General features: G+C 45.4%; 1 protein-coding gene across 3 annotated transcripts in view; it reads left to right on the forward strand.

The window, feature by feature from the left end:
- Positions 1 to 2,672: 2,672 nt before the first annotated feature.
- LOC120996234 overlaps positions 2,673 to 19,070 on the forward strand; it is a 142,310-nt gene continuing 125,912 nt past the window's right edge. For all 3 annotated transcript variants that reach the window (XM_040426019.1, XM_040426021.1, XM_040426022.1), the window contains exon 1: positions 2,673 to 2,990. In XM_040426019.1, coding sequence (XP_040281953.1) covers positions 2,688 to 2,990 — 303 coding nt within the window. In that variant the 5' untranslated portion in view covers positions 2,673 to 2,687. The remainder of the gene's footprint in view (positions 2,991 to 19,070) is intronic.

A 19,070-nucleotide genomic window follows, 5' to 3' on the forward strand; every position in this document is an offset into this window, starting at 1 on the left:
ATCATGGGCATTGCCACGAAAATGCCTGAAATATAAAAATATTTATCCCAAACGGCCAATGGCATACCACAGGAAAAAAAATATCAAAAGCCCATTTGCCATTTTTTTCAAAAAATTAATAAGATGTGATAAAGTCACACACTCCAAAATGGTATCAATAAAAACTACAGATCGATGCACAAAAAAATGGGCCTGAACAGCTCCGTAGACATAGCTATAAAAAAAAAGTTATGGGGGTCAGAGTATTAAAGGGGTTATCCGAGTTATGGGAAAAAAAATAAAACCTAACAAAATTAATCAGGATATACATATACATTAGTCAAGCTTGATTTTTTGAAAAAAGAACGATCCTTACACCTTTTCCAGGTTCTGTTATTGCTGTGTTTACATGCAGCAGTAACAACAATGACTCATCTCTCCCTCATGAATATTTGTGGGAGGGGTTGATCTGTGGATGGCACTGTTTAGGGGGGAGATCTGTGTGGATAGCACTGTTTAGGGGAGGGGGGGATCTGTGGATGGCACTGTAGGGGGATCTGTGGATGGCACTGCCTGCCATCCACAGACCACAGATCCCCCTACAGTGCCATCCACAGATCCCCCTCCCCGACGCTCACAGCAGCAGTATATTAATAAACTAATCAGTCACTTCATTTCTCATTGCTGAGCTCTTTACTTATTATTTGGATATCTCTGAGTCTCTGACTCTTACTTTGGCTTAGCTCCGGTAACAACAGCAGGCAGTGCAGGCGGCGCTCACTCACTGACGTCACGCGCCTGCGCCGCCTAGTGGGAGGAGCAGGCGCGTGACGTCAGTGACAGTGAGTGAGCGCCGCCCCCCGCACTGCCTGCTCTGCTATTACCGGAGTACGGAGCTAAGACAAAGTAAGAGATATCCTGTAATAATCCAAGTAAAGAGCTCACTACAGCGCCCTGTATATTCTAACCCCCAGGCAAGCGTCCCTGTCACCATGGGAACGCTTGGGGTTTAGAATATACCATCGGATTTGAGTTTTTTACGATCTCACTGAGCTCGAAAAACTCAGATCCGATGGTATATTCTAACCAGGCAAGCGTCCCCGTCACCATGGGAACGCCTGGGGGTTAGAATATTTTATACCATTGGATCTTCTGACTGTTACTCTGCTTGGCCAGCTCGGGGCCCCAAGCTATTGCTTGTTTTGCCTGGCCTGTGGATCACGCATATGCGATCAGCTATTAGCCGCAGGGAGGAACTTTGAGGTAGCCGCGGCACAAGTGAGGATCGCGCATGCACGATCAACTCACAGCCGCACGGACTGTAATGCAGAGAGGTGGGGGCGTGGCCAAGGCTGATGACGTTCCGTTTACATGGCTTAGTCACTCCGACAAGCAGAGAGCTCCATGTCAACGGAACGTCACAGATGATGACGTGGGCGGTCACATGACTGTTTAGTATAGCAGAGAAACGGCACAAGATAGGTACAGTAAGTGATTTAGGAAAACTAATGTATAGGAGAAATAAAGCCATAGAGATAAGGTTAAGTTAACTCGGATAACCCCTTTAATTGTACTGACCCTGGAGAATGAAGGGCTCGGGTCAGTTTTACCGTATAGGAAACGCTGTAGAGACAAAACCCGTAAAGCGGTGGCGTAATTGCGTTTAGTTTTTTCCCAGTTCCACATCATTTGGATTTATTTCCCGCTTCCTACTACATTGTCTGCCATATTGAACGGTGGAATTAGAAAGTACAATTTGTCCTACAAAAAACAAGCTCTCGTACGGCTACGTGAATGGACAAAATACACTGTGCAGTCACACAAAAGAGAAGATTCTTGTTTGTTTTGCGGACAATAGACATTTTCAGCATAGGGCGGGTGTGCAGAAAAACGTGGGATACACGCGGCCGGCATCTGTGTTTGGAGGACCGCAAAATGGCTGTGGTTGCGTGCGTGGTGCCTTAGGCCTCTTGCACACGAACGTATTTTCTTTCCGTGTCCATTCCGGGTTTTTTGCGGACTGTATGCGAAACCATTAATATTAATGGGTCCGCAAAAAAAAAAACGGAAGGTACTCCGGGTGCATTCTGTTTCTGTTCCGCTAAAAGATAGAACTTGTCCTATTATTGTCCGCATTACGGACAAGGACAGGACTGTTCTATTAGGGGCCAGCTGTTCCGTTCCGCAAAATACAGAATGCACACAGACGTCATCCGCATTTTTTGTGGATCCGTTTTTTGCAGACCGCAAAATACATACGGTTGTGTGCAAGAGGCCTGAGGGTATGTTCACATGTTGCAGAATCACGTGCAGATTATGCCGCCAACGTGACGCTAATTTCACTCTGCATTGCATGGGGTGAAATCCACAGCATAAAATTTAGTGCACTGCAGATTAAGGGCTCATGCACATGACGCCGTCCGCAAAAGACAAATACCCACCATGTGCGTTCTGCATTGCAATAGAACAGTTCTATCCTTGATCCTAATGCAGACAACAGGATATGTTGTATTTGTTTGCAGATGCCATTACGGACATACGGATGCATCTTTTGGGGCCCCGCGGAAGTGAATGGGTCCACATCTCACAGCAAAAAAAATGCAGATCGGATGCAAAGATTACGTTTGTGTGAATGAGCCCTTAGGGCAGAAACGCATTCACTTTGCTGGTGCTGTACGGCAGCATGTAACGCACCCTAAGCCTAAGCCATGTTCACACACGAGCCGGGGCAGCAGCCTTCTGCCCTTGTGATTTGGCGCACAGAGCCTGCGACTTCCCCACTGCCGGCGGCCGCACAGACGCGATTGTGTAATAGAAACTGGGAGGGAATCCAGAGAAACCGAGAAACGAAAGTGAAGTCCTGGGAGAAGAGGCTGCGGCTGCACCCGGACTCCTCCGCCATGTCCCCGCCGGACACCTGCGCCTTCTGCCAAGCGGCAGAGGAGGACGAAGTGACCGGAGAGATGCAGAGGACTCCGGACGGGACGGTAGTGGCGCACTACAACTGCATGGTGAGCACAGGGCGCAGAGGCTGCGTGTGCGGTAACTGACAGGTTAATGGCCCGTGTGAATTGTAGGAAAGGGGGGGACGGGGACTGGGCTTCACATTACCGCAAGCCCCAGTGTATTGGGGTAAGAGTCACACCAGTTACCAGGCAGGGGCAGTACATCGGCTGTGGTGTGTACAGTGCTCTATAGACGGAGGGCGCTATACAGGAGAACTCAGCATGCAGAGGCTTTCTGTCCAGCGCTATGTGACACCAGGCGCCATACGCGGCCGCTGCAGGCATGTATAGAATGACTCCAAGCTTCAGTTTCCCTCTGGTTAGAGATGAACAAATCAATTCTTATAAATCAAATTAATTCATTCAAATCGCCCCCTCCCAGGGGTCTCTGCTGGCCTCGTCAGTCTCAACGCAATTGCTCCAAGTATCAGCGCAGAGGATCTGCTGCCGACACCTGGCTACACCTGCTGGAAGAGGTGACAGGGCTCCTCTGGTCCGAAGCCGCCGCCTCTCCTCCCGGGTGCACCCAGTGCCGCATGCGCAGTCAGGATTGCAGCTCTTGTGCTCAGAGCCGTCTGGACCTGTCAATCAAGGCGGGGTGCAGTATTTTGAGCAGAGGGGCCAGCTCTTCAGTGCTCCAGAAGGCTGATTTTCAATACCTGTGGCACTCACCTCATCAACTTGATAGCGCAGCCGGTAACCTCTTCTTTCTTCAGGACCTGCGATGACGTCACTGTGCTCACCACGGGGTGAGCGCGGTGACGTCATCGCAGGTCCTGAAGAAAGAAGAGGATACCGGCTGCGCAATCAAATGGATGAGGTGATTTTTAAAAAATTATTTTTAACCCCTCAATGGCCATTTTATTTAGCCTTCTGTCTTAAAGGGATTCTGTCATCAGAATTTAGCCCTATAACCTAAACATATGGCGATGTCCCTAGTAATACACTGAATCCTAAAGTGAGTTTATCAAATGCCCCTGCGGCTCTATAATCATAAAAACCAGGTTTATATAACCTGTCACTCACGTCAAAATGTGTCCAAGGGGTCGTCTCATGATGCAGGGGGCCCGGCTGCAGCCATGTCGTTTAGGTGCCCAGCGCCGCCTTGTGAAGTGAAATCGCCGCCCTCCCTTTCATTAGATCCGCCTACCTCAGTTCATCGCCGCCTCTCTAACGTCCGCTCGCTTCAGCCAGATCCCGCAGGTTCGAGCGAAATGCGCTGGCCGGCGCATGCGCACTTCGCTAAACGAGGCCGCGCCCAGTAGTCCGCACGGGCTCATCAGGTTATACCTAGTGCGCACGCGCGAGATCTGGCTGAAGCAAGCGGACGTTAGAGAGGCGGCGATGAACTGAGGTAGGCGGATCTAATGAAAGGGAGGGCGGCGATTTCACTTCACAAGGTGGCGCTGGGCACCTAAACGAGATGGCTGCACCCGGGCACCCTGCATCATGAGACGTCCCCTTGGACACATTTTGAAGTGAGTGACAGGTGATATAAACCTGTTTTATATGATTATAGAGCCGCAGGGGCATTTTATAAACTCACTTTAGGATCCAGTGTATTACTAGGGACATCGCCATATGTTTAGGTTATAGGCCTAAATTCTGATGACAGAATCCCTTAGAATGCTATTATTTTCCGTTATAACTATGTTAGTAATAAAGTGAAGTTCGGGTCCCCATTGACTTTAATGGGGTCTGAGTTTGTGTTCGGGTATCGAACCCGAACTTTGACCTGAAGTGTATTGCTGTCACTCCTAGGGCTAGGGCAGCGCTACAGCCGGTGACGTCACCGAACACACTGCCGGGTGGAAGCCTCTGCCCGGCTGTGTGTGATTGTAAATAAAAGAGCCATTGCCCTGCGTGATTTAGCGCAGGGCAAAGGAGAGCATCGGAGCATTTCATGCTGCCGAGGTGAAAATATGGGAGCTAAACCCGGACAACCCCTTTAAAGGAAATGTGTCAGCAAAAATTTTATCTGCCCGTTAAAACCAGATAGTAACACATCTCCTGTTCCTCTAATCTGTTTTTTTTTTTTTTTTTCTGATTGTAAATTTCTGTATTTTATTTCCTAAACATGATTATGGGGGCAGCCATCTTGCTTGATCTGTTCTTAAAGGGGTTATCCGGCCTAAAACTTTTTTTTGCTAAAAAGAACTAACCTGTGGAGGAAAGAGTATTACTAATATACTTACCTTCCACAGTGCAGCTGTTCTTGCAATTTGGATCTTGGTCACGTGGTCCCTCTAGCCATCTTTTCTCTTTTTACAGACGAAGTCCGTCTCCCTGTCTTCCGGTCCTCTCTTCCTTTCTCTAGCAGGAGACGGTTCGTTACTAATGACGTCACTGCCTCCTGCTGGGGAAAGCTCCGCCCGGCCATCTACACAGCGCTGAATGCTAGTGCGCATGCGCAGTACTGCCGTCTGTATCGTACAGGCTTCTATGTGAAGCCTGTATTGACTCCTGCACTGCGTGATGTAAGCACAAGAGGGGCGCTGGATGGCACAAGAGGGGTGCTGGATGGCACAAGAGGGGCACTGTGGATGTCACTGTTATTGGGCGATGTGGATGTCACTGTTATTGGGGCACTATGGATGGCACTATTATGGGGGCACTGTGGCTGACACACTGTTATGGTGGATCTGTGTATGACACACTGTTATGGGGGCACTGTGGACGTCCCTGTTATGGGGGCACTGTGGACGTCACTGTTATGGGGGCACTGTGGACGTCTCTGTTATGGGCGCTCAGTATAAGTGATAGGGCTCGTGCATAGAACCGTATCTGTTTTGCGGTCTGCAAGTCGCGGATCCACTAAATGTGGTTACTGTCCGTGTCGGATTCACATTTTTTTGCAGTCCCATTGAGTTCTATGGGTTTTAGATCTGCGTTACGAGGACCAGAATAGGACATGTTCTATCTTTCGCAGAACTGACATACGGATGTGGAAAGCACAGGGACGTCATCAGTGTGTTTCTTACATCCGTATGTCAGTTCCAGTAAAAACAGAACATGTTCTATCCTGGTCCTCAAAATGAGCAACTCAAATCCATCGAACTCAATGGTACTGCAAAAATGTGGATCGCAAAATGGATACGGTCGTGTGCATAAGGGTTTAGATACACAGCTCAGCGGGCTGTATCACACAGGATAGGATTAGATACACAGCTCAGCAGGCTGTATCACACAGGATAGGATTAGATACACAGCTCAGCAGGCTGTATCACACAGGATAGGATTAGATACACAGCTCAGCAGGCTGTATCACACAGGATAGGATTAGATACACAGCTCAGCAGGCTGTATCACACAGGATAGGATTAGATACACAGCTCAGCAGGCTGTATCACACAGGATAGGATTAGATACACAGCTCGGCGGGCTGTATCACACAGGATAGGATTAGATACACATGAGGGCAGAGCCTGTGGACGGTCAGTGATGGGATTTAGACACTGAGTGAGAAGTAGATTCCTGTCTCTGTGCAGGAAGATAGACACAGGGGTTGTAGTGGGTGTGGCTGCTGCAGGCAGAGCAGTGTGGGGGCGTGGCCAGCCGGTGACTCATCTCTGTGCAGTGCAGCCAGGATTGTGTATCAATAATATGTATTCAACAAAACAACAAGGGGAGAAAGTAAACAGATCTGCCAGGATAATGTGATGTCTTCTAGGGGGGAAGGGAAGCTCAGACTTGATAAACAGGTATTGGGGGCATATGTATGCATGGTGAGGGGTGTTAGGAACATATAAAAAGAATTTAGATTTTTGGACCGGACAACCTCTTTAACCACCTCCCGACCGCCTAACGCACGGATGCGTCCGGAAGGTGGTTGATTCATTCCTCCTGGACGCATCCGTGCGTCATCTCGCGAGACGCGAGATTTCGGGCATTGCCGGCCCGCGCATGCGCATCGCGGGCCGGCAAAAGTTAAAGAACAATTTCGTCACCAGCCTGCCAGCAACGATCATTGGCTGGCAGGCTGGCGATTTTCAAAAAAATCCAATCACAAGCCATATAACAGATCATATTAGTAAATATGATCTGTTATATGGCTTCTCTGCTTCTCTGCTGGTCCTTTTCGTCGGTTGGATCCAGCAGAGGAGCAGACTGAACTGTGAGTAGCACCAAACACTTCACTGTAGCCCCAGATCACCCCCCTGCACCCCAATTAACCCTTTGATCACCCCTTTGATCGCCCCTGTCAATCACTAGTGAAAGGAAAAAAAGTGATCAGTGTAAACTGTCACTTTTTTTTTTTCACTGGTATTGGCTGTTAGGTTTTAGGGATAGTTTAGGCCCCTTGGTTAGGTAGTTAGCGTCAGTTAGCGCCCAGCCCACCGCACCGCAGTCACTTTTATTCGCTGAATAGCGTATCGCTAATCAGCATTTGTACTTTTATAGTATCTGTAAGTGATCAAAACTGATCACGGTCAGATCTATAATAGTATTAGTGTCACTTTAGTTCGCCCTCCACCCAAAACGCAGTGTTTGCCCGATCAGGCCTGATCGGTCGCCCACACGTGCGTTCACCCACGCCCGCCCCACCGCAGTGACAAAAAATATATATTTTTTGATCACTGCACTTTCATTTTACACGCACTGCGGCGATAAAAAAAATCAGTTTTGATATTTTTTATCAACCGCAGCAGCCTCCGGTACTTCGCTAGCCTCCCCTTTGTAAGACAGGCTTGCTTTTTTTCTTGGGTAGTCTCAGGGAATACCCCTAAATTTAGTAGTCCAAAATGTCAAACAGGGGGTATTCTTCTGAAGAGGCCTACAGGATTCTGACCCAGTCGGATGAGGAGTGGGAACCCTCATCTGACGAATCTAGCGGGTCAGAATATGAACCTGTGGAAAGCAGTGGCTCTCTGACCCAAAGTTCGGACGAGGAGGCTGAGGTCCCTGATAGCACCAGGCGTACCCGGCCCCGTGTCGCTAGACCACAGGTTACGCAGGATCCGCTTCAAGAGCAGCAGAGTGGGGCTGTCGCTGCCGGATCACGTGGTGAGGCATACACCAGCAGCGCAGCCCTTCCTGGACCTAGTACCAGCACTGCCGTACAACATGGTGACGTGGCGAGCACCAGAAGGGCAGTTGAAGCTGGTACGGTGGCACGTGCAGTAGTTACCCCGTCGCAGCCACCGCACAGACAGGCCCGTAGAGCCCCTAGAGTCCCTGAGGTGCTGGCAAACCCTGATTGGCAGTCACCAACTTCAGCCGCACCTGTAGTTCCCCCTTTCACCGCCCAGTCTGGAGTTCGGGTTGAGACGGCTCAAATCGGTTCGGCCCTGGGATTTTTTGAGCTGTTCTTGACTGCGGAGCTCTTGGACTTAGTCGTGGCAGAAACAAACCGGTATGCCACACAATTTATAACCGCAAACCCGGGAAGCTTTTATGCCCAGCCTTTCCGGTGGAAACCAGTCCAAGTTTCCGAAATTAAAATTTTTCTGGGCCTTCTCCTCAACATGGGTCTAACTAAAAAGCATGAATTGCGGTCATATTGGTCCACGAACCCAATTCATCACATGCCCATGTTCTCTGCTGCTATGTCCAGGACACGATTTGAGACCATCCTCCGTTTTCTGCATTTTAGCGACAACACCACCTCCCGTCCCAGAGGCCACCCAGCTTTTGACCGGCTCCACAAAATTCGGCCCCTCATAGACCATTTCAACCAGAAATTTGCAGATTTGTATACCCCCGAGCAAAACATCTGCATAGACGAGTCCCTAATACATTTTACCGGGCGCCTTGGCTTCAAACAATACATCCCAAGCAAGCGTGCCCGGTATGGGGTCAAATTGTATAAGCTCTGTGAAAGGGCCACAGGCTATACCCACAAATTTCGTGTCTATGAGGGAAAAGATCAGACCCTGGAGCCGGTCGGTTGCCCTGACTACCTGGGGAGCAGTGGGAAGACAGTCTGGGACTTGGTGTCACCCTTATTCGGCAAGGGGTACCATCTTTATGTGGACAATTTCTACACAAGTGTGGCCCTCTTTAGGCATTTGTTTCTAGAACGGATTTGCGCCTGTGGCACCGTGCGACCTAGTCGCCGGGGCTTCCCCCAACGGCTCGTTACCACCCGTCTTGCAAGGGGGGAGAGGGCTGCCTTGTGTAATGAAGAACTGCTCGCGGTGAAATGGAGAGACAAGCGTGACGTTTACATGCTCTCCTCCATTCACGCAGACACGACAATCCAAATTGAGCGAGCAACCCGTGTCATTGAAAAGCCCCTCTCAGTCCACGACTATAATTTGCTCATGGGAGGGGTGGACTTCAATGACCAGATGTTGTCTCCGTATTTAGTTTCCCGCAGAACCAGACGCTGGTATAAGAAGGTGTCTGTATATTTGATTCAATTGGCGCTGTATAATAGTTTTGTTCTCTACAGTAAGGCTGGGAGAACACGATCCTTCCTCAAATTCCAGGAAGAGATCATCGAGAACCTCCTGTATCCAGAAGGTTCCGTGGCCCCATCCACCAGTGTAGTGAGCCGTCTACACGAGCAACATTTCCCCAATGTCGTTGCTGGTACCTCAATCCAACCGTCACCCCGAAAAAGATGTCGTGTCTGTAGCAGGAGTGGAATAAGGCGTGACACCCGCTATTTCTGTCCTGACTGCCCTGACCACCCTGCCCTATGCTTAGGAGAGTGTTTCCGGAAGTACCACACACAGGTACACCTAGCATAGGGATCACATCTCACCAGGACAGGCACACAGGGCTATTAGGGCCCTTTCTCTCACAGCTGCTGCAAACCTCTCCTTCCCCATGGGACAATGTGCATAACGTACTTCGCCACATCTTTGGGCGATTTGCGCTTTGCACATTGACCCATGGGGAAGGAGAGGTTTGTTCTATAAAGGTAAAAAAAAAAAAAAAAAAAAAAAAACACCAGTAAGCAAAAAGGTTAATGTTCAGTTCAAAAAGTTAAAGTTTCTATGTTCTCTTCCAAAGTTAATAAAATTATTGTGTTGCGGCCTGGTTTTTTCTCTTTTTTTTTTTTTTTTTTACCTTCCAGGTGGACCAACCGATCGACTAGCTGCAGCACTGATGTGCATTCGGACAGAAGCATTGCGCTGCTGTCAGATTACACGCAAGTCGGTGTATGCGGCGCTGCAAGACGAGATTTCTCCTCTGCAGTAAAAGATACGTTTGCCGAGGCATATGAGCTGAGGAGGTGGCGGTGTTCATATACTTTGGCAAACACTTTGTATATATAAAAAAAAAAATCCCGGCAATGATTTATTCATCCACATCGATTGATGTGAATGGAGAAATCGGGTTTGCCAGGGCATACGAGCTAAGTGGGCATGGATGTTGGGCGGAGCTCCTATGTCCTGGCAGACGCCTTTCCCCTCCTTTTTCTTTTTTTGGCAGAGATTTTTTCATCCACATTGATCGATGCGAATGAAGAAATCTGTGCCGTTCATTTTTTTCTTTCAGCCCAGAGGCTGAACGGAAAAAAAAAATCTCATTACCTGTATGCTCAATATAAGGAGAATAGCAGAAACTCCTAATGCTGGGCATACATGTAATGATTGCGGAGACCCTCAAATGCCAGGGCAGTACAAACACCCCACAAATAACACCATTTTGGAAAGAAGACACCCCAAGGTATTCGCTGAGGGGCATATTGAGTCCATGAAAGATTGAAATTTTTGTCCCAAGTTAGCGGAAAGGGAGACTTTGTGAGAAAAAAAATTAAAAAAATCAATTTCCGCTAACTTGTGCCAAAAATTTTTTTTTTCTATGAACTCGCCATGCCCCTCATTGAATACCTTGTGGTGTCTTCTTTCCAAAATGGGGTCACATGTGGGGTATTTATACTGCCCTGGCATTTTAGGGGCCCCAAAGCGTCAGAAGAAGTCTGGTATCCAAATGTCTAAAAATGCCCTCCTAAAAGGAATTTGGGCCCCTTTGCCCACCTAGGCTGCAAAAAAGTGTCACACATGTGGTATCTCCGTATTCAGTAGAAGTTGGTGACTGTGTTTTGGGGTGTCATTTTACATATACCCATGCTGGGTGAGATAAATACCTTGGTCAAATGCCAACTTTGTATAAAAAAAATGGGAAAAGTTGTCTTTTGCCAAGATATTTCTCTCACCCAGCATGGGTATATGTAAAATGACACCCCAAAACACATTCCCCACCTTCTCCTGAGTACGGAGATACCAGATGTGTGACACTTTTTTGCAGCCTAGGTGGGCAAAGGGGCCCACATTCCAAAGAGCACCATTCGGATTTCACAGGTCATTTACCTACTTACCACACATTAGGGCCCCTGGAAAATGCCAGGGCAGTATAACTACCCCACAAGTGACCCTATTTTGGAAAGAAGACACCCCAAGGTATTCCGTGAGGGGCATGGCGAGTTCCTAGAATTTTTTATCTTTTGTCACAAGTTAGTGGAAAATGATGATTTTTTTTTTTTTTTTTACATACAAAGTATCATATTCCACTAACTTGTGACAAAAAATAAAAACTTCCATGAACTCACTATGCCCATCAGCGAATACCTTGGGGTCTCTTCTTTCCAAAATGGGGTCACTTGTGGGGTAGTTATACTGCCCTGGCATTCTAGGGGCCCAAATGTGTGGTAAGGAGTTTGAAATCAAATTCTGTAAAAAATGACGAGTGAAATCCGAAAGGTGCTCTTTGGAATATGGGCCCCTTTGCCCACCTAGGCTGCAAAAAAGTGTCACACATGTGGTATCTCCGTATTCAGTAGAAGTTGGTGAATGTGTTTTGGGGTGTCATTTTACATATACCCATGCTGGGTGAGATAAATATCTTGGTCAAATGCCAACTTTGTATAAAAAAATGGGAAAAGTTGTCTTTTGCCAAGATATTTCTCTCACCCAGCATGGGTATATGTAAAATGACACCCCAAAACACATTCCCCAACTTCTACTGAATACGGAGATACCAGATGTGTGACACTTTTTTGCAGCCTAGGTGGGCAAAGGGGCCCACATTCCAAAGAGCACCTTTCGGATTTCACTGGTCATTTTTTACAGAATTTGATTTCAAACTCCTTACTACACATTGGGGCCCCTAGAATGCCAGGGCAGTATAACTACCCCACAAGTGACCCCATTTTGGAAAGAAGACACCCCAAGGTATTCCGTGAGGGGCATGGCGAGTTCCTAGAATTTTTTATTTTTTGTCACAAGTTAGTGGAAAATGATGATTTTTTTTTTTTTTTTTTCATACAAAGTCTCATATTCCACTAACTTGTGACAAAAACTAAAAACTTCCATGAACTCGCCATGCCCATCAGCGAATACCTTGGGGTCTCTTCTTTCCAAAATGGGGTCACTTGTGGGGTAGTTATACTGCCCTGGCATTCTAGGGGCCCAAATGTGTGGTAAGGAGTTTGAAATCAAATTCTCTAAAAAAATGACGAGTGAAATCCGAAAGGTGCTCTTTGGAATATGGGCCCCTTTGCCCACCTAGGCTGCAAAAAAGTGTCACACATCTGGTATCTCCGTATTCAGTAGAAGTTGGGGAATGTGTTTTGGGGTGTCATTTTACATATACCCATGCTGGGTGAGAGAAATATCTTGGCAAAAGACAACTTTTCCCATTTTTTTATACAAAGTTGGCATTTGACCAAGATATTTATCTCACCCAGCATGGGTATATGTAAAAAGACACCCCAAAACACATTCCCCAACTTCTACTGAATACGGAGATACCAGATGTGTGACACTTTTTTGCAGCCTAGGTGGGCAAAGGGGCCCATATTCCAAAGAGCACCTTTCGGATTTCACTCGTCATTTTTTACAGAATTTGATTTCAAACTCCTTACCACACATTGGGGCCCCTAGAATGCCAGGGCAGTATAACTACCCCACAAGTGACCCCATTTTGGAAAGAAGAGACCCCAAGGTATTTCGTGATGGGCATAGTGAGTTCATAGAAGTTTTTATTTTTTGTCACAAGTTAGTGGAATATGAGACTTTGTAAGAAAAAAAAAAAAAAAAAAAAATCATCATTTTCCGCTAACTTGTGACAAAAAATAAAAAATTCTATGAACTCACTATGCCCATCAGCGAATACCTTAGGGTGTGTACTTTCCGAAATGGGGTCATTTGTGGGGTGTTTGTACTGTCTGGGCATTGTAGAACCTCAGGAAACATGACAGGTGCTCAGAAAGTCAGAGCTGCTTCAAAAAGCGGAAATTCACATTTTTGTACCATAGTTTGTAAACGCTATAACTTTTACCCAAACCATTTTTTTTTTACCCAAACATTTTTTTTTTATCAAAGACATGTAGAACTATAAATTTAGAGCAAAATTTCTATATGGATCTCGTTTTTTTTGCAAAATTTTACAACTGAAAGTGAAAAATGTCATTTTTTTGCAAAAAAATCGTTAAATTTCGATTAATAACAAAAAAAGTAAAAATGTCAGCAGCAATGAAATACCACCAAATGAAAGCTCTATTAGTGAGAAGAAAAGGAGGTAAAATTCATTTGGGTGGTAAGTTGCATGACCGAGCAATAAACGGTGAAAGTAGTGTAGGTCAGAAGTGTAAAAAGTGGCCTGGTCTTTCAGGGTGTTTAAGCACTGGGGGCTGAGGTGGTTAACCTAGTTCCGGACACAGGGCGTACTGGTACGTCCTGTGTATTTCCGATCACCGCCGAAAGCGGGCGGTGATCGGAACAAGGTGGCTATACAGAAGTATTGGAATGCATTGTAAAGGATTAGACCCCAAAAAGTTGAAGTCCCAAAGTGGGCCAAAAAAATAGACTGATAAAAAAAGTTGAAAAATTTAAGTTTCCCCCCCAAAAATGAAAAGTTTCAAGTAAAAATAAACAAAAACGTCATTTTCCCCAAATAAAGTAAAAAAAAACTGCAAAAAAATAGGGGGAAAAAAGAAAAGTTGACATATTAGGTATCGCTGCGTCCGTATCGACCGGCTCTATAAAAATATCACATGACCTAACTCCTCAGAAGAACACCGTAAAAAATAAAAACTGTGCTAAATAAACCATTTTTGTCACCTTACATCACAAAAAGTGTAATAGCAAGCGATCAAAAAGTCATATGCACCCCAAAATAGTGCCAATAAAACCGTCCTCTCATCCCGCAAAAAATGAGACCCTACCTAAGATAATTGCCCAAAAACTGAAATAACTATGGCTCTCAGAATATGGAGACACTAAAACATGATTTTTTTTTGTTTCAAAAATGGTATTATTGTGTAAAACTTACATAAAAAAGTATACATATTAAGTATCTCTGCGTCCGTAATAACTTGCTCTATAAAAATATCACATGATATAACCCCTCAGGTGAATACCGTAAAAAAATAAAAATAAAACGGTGTAAAAAAAGCCATTTTTTGTCACCTTGCATCACAAAAAGTGTAATAGCAAGCGATCAAAAAGTCATACGCACCCCAAAATAGTGCCAATCAAACCGTCATCTCATCCCGCAAAAATCCTACCCTACCCAAGATAATCGCCCAAAAACTGAAAAAACTATGGCTTTCAGACTATGGTAACACTAAAACATGATTTTTTTTGTTTCAAAAATGAAATCATTGTGTAAAACTTACCTAATATGCATACTTTTTTTTATTTATGTATCGCCGCATCCGTGACAACCTGGTCTATAAAAATACTACATGATCTAACCTGTCAGATGAATGTTGTATATAACAAAAAATAAAAACGGTACCAAAACAGCTATTTCTTGTTACCTTGCCTCACAAAAAGTGTAATATAGAGCAACCAAAAATCATATGTTCCCTAAAATAGTACCAACAAGACGGCCACCTTATCCCGTAGTTTCTAAAATGGGGTCACTTTTTGGGAGTTTCTACTCTGCATCAGGGGGGCTTCAAATGGGACATGGTGTCAAAAAACCAGTCCAGCAAAATCTGCCTTCCAAAAACCGTATGGCATTCCTTTCCTTCTGCGCCCTGCTGTGTGCCCGTACAGCGGTTTACGACCACATATGGGGTGTTTCTGTAAACTACAGAATCAGAGCCATAAATATTGAGTTTGGTTTGGCTGTTAACTCTTGCTTTGTAACTGGAAAAAAATAATAAAAATTGAAAATTTGCCAAAAAAGTGAAATTTTGAAATTGTATCTCTATTTTCCATTAATTCTTGTGGAACACCTAAAGGGTTAACAAAGTTTGTAAAATCAGTTTTGAATACCTTGAGGGGTGTAGTTTCTATTATGTAAGCCTCACAAAGTGACTTCAGATCTCAACTGGTCTTTGAAAAGTGGGTTTTTAAAAATTTCAGAAAAATTTCAAGATTTGCTTCTAAACTTCTAAGGCTTGTAACATCCCCAAAAAATAAAATGTCATTCCCAAAATGATCCAAACAAGTAGACATATGGGGAATGTAAAGTAATAACTATTTTTGTAGGTATTACAATGTATTATAGAAGTAGAGAAATTGAAACTTGGAAATTTGGAAATTGTTCCACATTTTTAGCAAATTTGGTATTTTTTCATAAATAAAAATGAATTTTTTTTACTCCATTTTACCAATGTCATGAAGTACAATATGTGACAAAAAAACAGTCTCAGAATGGCCTGGATAAGTCAAAGCGTTTTAAAGTTATCACCACATAAAGTGACACTGGTCAGATTTGCAAAAAATGGCCTGGTCCTTAAGGTGAAAATGAGCCCTGTACGGGCACACGGTAGGGCGTAGAGGGAAAGGAGCGCCATGTGGTTTTTGGAAGGCAGATTTTGCTGGACTGGTTTTTTGACACAATGTCCCATTTGAAGCCCCCCTGATGCACCCCAAGAGTAGAAACTCCATAAAAGTGACCCCATCTAAGAAACTACACCCCTCAAGGTATTCAAAACTGATTTTACAAACTTTGTTAACCCTTTAGGTGTTCCACAAGAGTTATTGGCAAATGGAGATGAAATTTCAGAATTTTAATTTTTTGGCAGATTTTCCATTTTAATAATTTTTTTCCGGTAACAAAGCAAGGGTTAACAGCCAAACAAATCTCTATATTTATTGCCCTGATTCTGTAGTTTACAGAAATGCCCCATATGTGGTCGTAAAACTGCTGTATGACCAAACGGCAGATTTTGATGGCCTTTTTATTTGACACCATGTCCCATTTGAAGAACCCCTGATGCACCCCTAGAGTAGAAACTCTAAAAAAGTGACCCCATTTTGGAAACTACAGGATAAGGTGGCAGTTTTGTTGGTACTATTTTAGGGTACATATGATTTTTGGTTGCTCTATATTTCACTTTTTGTGAGGCAAAGTAACAAAAAATAGAAATTCTGAAATTTAATCTCCATTTGCCATTAACTCTTGTGGAACACCTAAAGGGTTAACAAAGTTTGTGAAATCAGTTTTGAATACCTTGAGGGGCGTAGTTTCTTAAATGGGGTCACTTTTTGGAGTTTCTACTCTAGGGGTAGTATATCAGGGGGGACTTGAAATGGGACATGGTGTCAAAAAACCTGGCCACCAATGAATGGACAGTAATACAGGGGAGGGAGGGGGGGCCCACTGGCCACCAATGAATGGACAGTAATACAGGGGAGGGAGGGGGGGCCCACTGGCCACCAATGAATGGACAGTAATGCAGGGGAGGGAGGGGGGCCCACTGGCCACCAATGAATGGACAGTAATACAGGGGATGGAGGGCCCACTGGCCACCAATGAATTTAAAACTGGGGGGGGGGGGGGGGGTGCCCCCTCCTGCCTGGCAGCACCTGATCTCTTATAGGGGGCTATGATACGCACAATTAACCCCTCAGGTCCGGCACCTGAGGGGTTAATTGTGCGGATTACAGCCCCCTGTAAGAGATCGGGTGCTGCCAGGCAGCAGGAGGCAGTCATGTACACAGTTCGTCGGATATTCTAACTTGAAGCGTCCCCATCACTATGGGAATGCCTCTGTTAGAATATACTGTCGGATCTGAGTTTCACGATCTAACTCAAATCCAATGGTATATTCTAACATAGAGGCGTTCCCATGGTGATGGGGACGCTTCAAGTTAAAATATACCATCGGATTGGAGAAAACTCCGATCCGATGGTATAATAGGGACTCCTGACTTTACATTGAAAGTCAATGGGGACGGATCCGTTTGCAATTGCACCATATTGTGTCAACGTCAAACGGATCCGTCCCCATTGACTTGCATTGTAAGTCAGGACGGATCCGTTTGGCTCCGCACGGCCAGGCGGACACCAAAACGACTTTTTTTTTCATGTCCGTGGATCCTCCAAAAATCAAGGAAGACCCACGGACGAAAAAACGGTCGCGGATCACGGAACAACGGAAATCCGTTTTACGGACCACAAAAAAAACCGTCCGTGTGCATGAGGCCTTAAGCAGACAATTGTCGGGGAGGAAACGTTCCTCCTCAGCAATCACCTGCTTTTCAGTGACTGAGAGCGCTGTATCGCTTGTTAGCGATGATCTGTCTGATGTTCAGGCAGTGTAAAGGGGCCTTTAGTGTCAGTGTCTTTCAATATCTCAGTAAGGCCGCTTTCACACAAACGAGTTGTACACTCCGGACTCGGAGCGTGAGTATCAGACAGCTCCCATCCTGAACTCCCAGCACTGCCGGGTTCACATAGCATTATATTAATAACAGGTCACTGTTATCCAATACATTCCAGACCTCTAAGGGTTACATATAATCATAAATCAATATAATGCTATGTGACCCCGGCAGTGCTGGGAGGTCAGGATGGGAGATGTCTGATACTCACGCTCCGAGTTCAGAGTGTACAACTTGCTCGTGTGAAAGCGGCCTTACTCTAGTTCTGTAAGGCCTAGTTCACACGAACGTTTTTTTTGCGGGTGTACGGGCCGTTTTTTTGTGTTCCGTATACGGTCCGTATACGGAACCATTCATTTCAATGGTTCCGCAAAAAAAACGGAATGTGTTCCGTATGCATTCCGTTTCCGTATTTCCGTTTTTCCGTTCCGTTGAAAGATAGAGCTTGTCCTATATTTGTCCGTAAATCACGGGTCGTGGCTCCATTCAAGTCAATGGGTCCGCAAAAAAAACGGAACACATACGGAAATGCATCCGTATGTCTTCCGTTTCCGTTCTGTTTTTTGCTGAACCATCTATTGAAAATGTTATGCCCAGCCCAATTTTTTCTATGTAATTACTGTATACTGTATATGCCATACGGAAAAACGGAACAGAAAAACGGAACAGAAACGGAAACACAATGGAACACAAAAACGGAACAACGGATCCGTGAAAAACGGACCGCAAAAAACTATAAAAGCCATACGTTCGTGTGAACTTGGCCTAAAATTCAGTGTCCATTACCGCCACTGTGCCTGACTTCATGCTTACTAATTGGTTAAGAGCTTCATGTTGCTTTTGTAATAAATTATGGCAGGCGCTGGGGGGTGGCATCATACAACTTTCTCAGATCCTGTTCGACCAGTTCTTGATATTTGCACAGATCCTGGATTGAACGGAATAAAAAATTGATTAGTCACTTTAAAAAGTAACTAAACCTTTGTATCAGTTTTTAATAAGATGTCGCTAATGCCCTAATAAAACTATGTCTAATAAACTTTATTAATGAATTTTGTAATTTTCTTAGTCTTTTACCTCCCTGAAGGGCAACATTTCCTGTGCGCTTAAAACTCCGTTCTCCATACACCTCCGACAGCTCAGCGGAGTACGGAGTGTGAAATTTATGAATGGGGCCGCAGCACAGCCGGAGGATTACTAACTCCTGGCATAGAACATGGGTACCCTGTACCCATGTTCTATGCCAGGATTCCCTGAGCGGAGCGGGCTCCTGCCTGTGCCTGCTTCACTAAGCTAAGCACTGACATGCAGGACTCTTGGCTTGGCGGAGCAGGCAGAAGCAGGTGTCGCTCCGCTCAGCTAATCCTGGCATAGCACATTGTTACAGAGTACCCATATACTATGCCAGGAGTTAGTAATTCTCCGGGGAGCACGGGCAGGAACAGCAATATGTGCCCCTGCCCGTACTTACAGCGCTGCTGCGGCCCCATTGATAAAATGTCAGCGGTGTGTGGAGAACTGAGTTTTAAGCGCAGCGGGAATGGTGCTCTACATGGAGGTAAAAGACTAA

The sequence above is a fragment of the Bufo bufo genome, chromosome 3 (genome assembly GCF_905171765.1).
Source record: "Bufo bufo chromosome 3, aBufBuf1.1, whole genome shotgun sequence".
Taxonomy (NCBI): domain Eukaryota; kingdom Metazoa; phylum Chordata; class Amphibia; order Anura; family Bufonidae; genus Bufo; species Bufo bufo.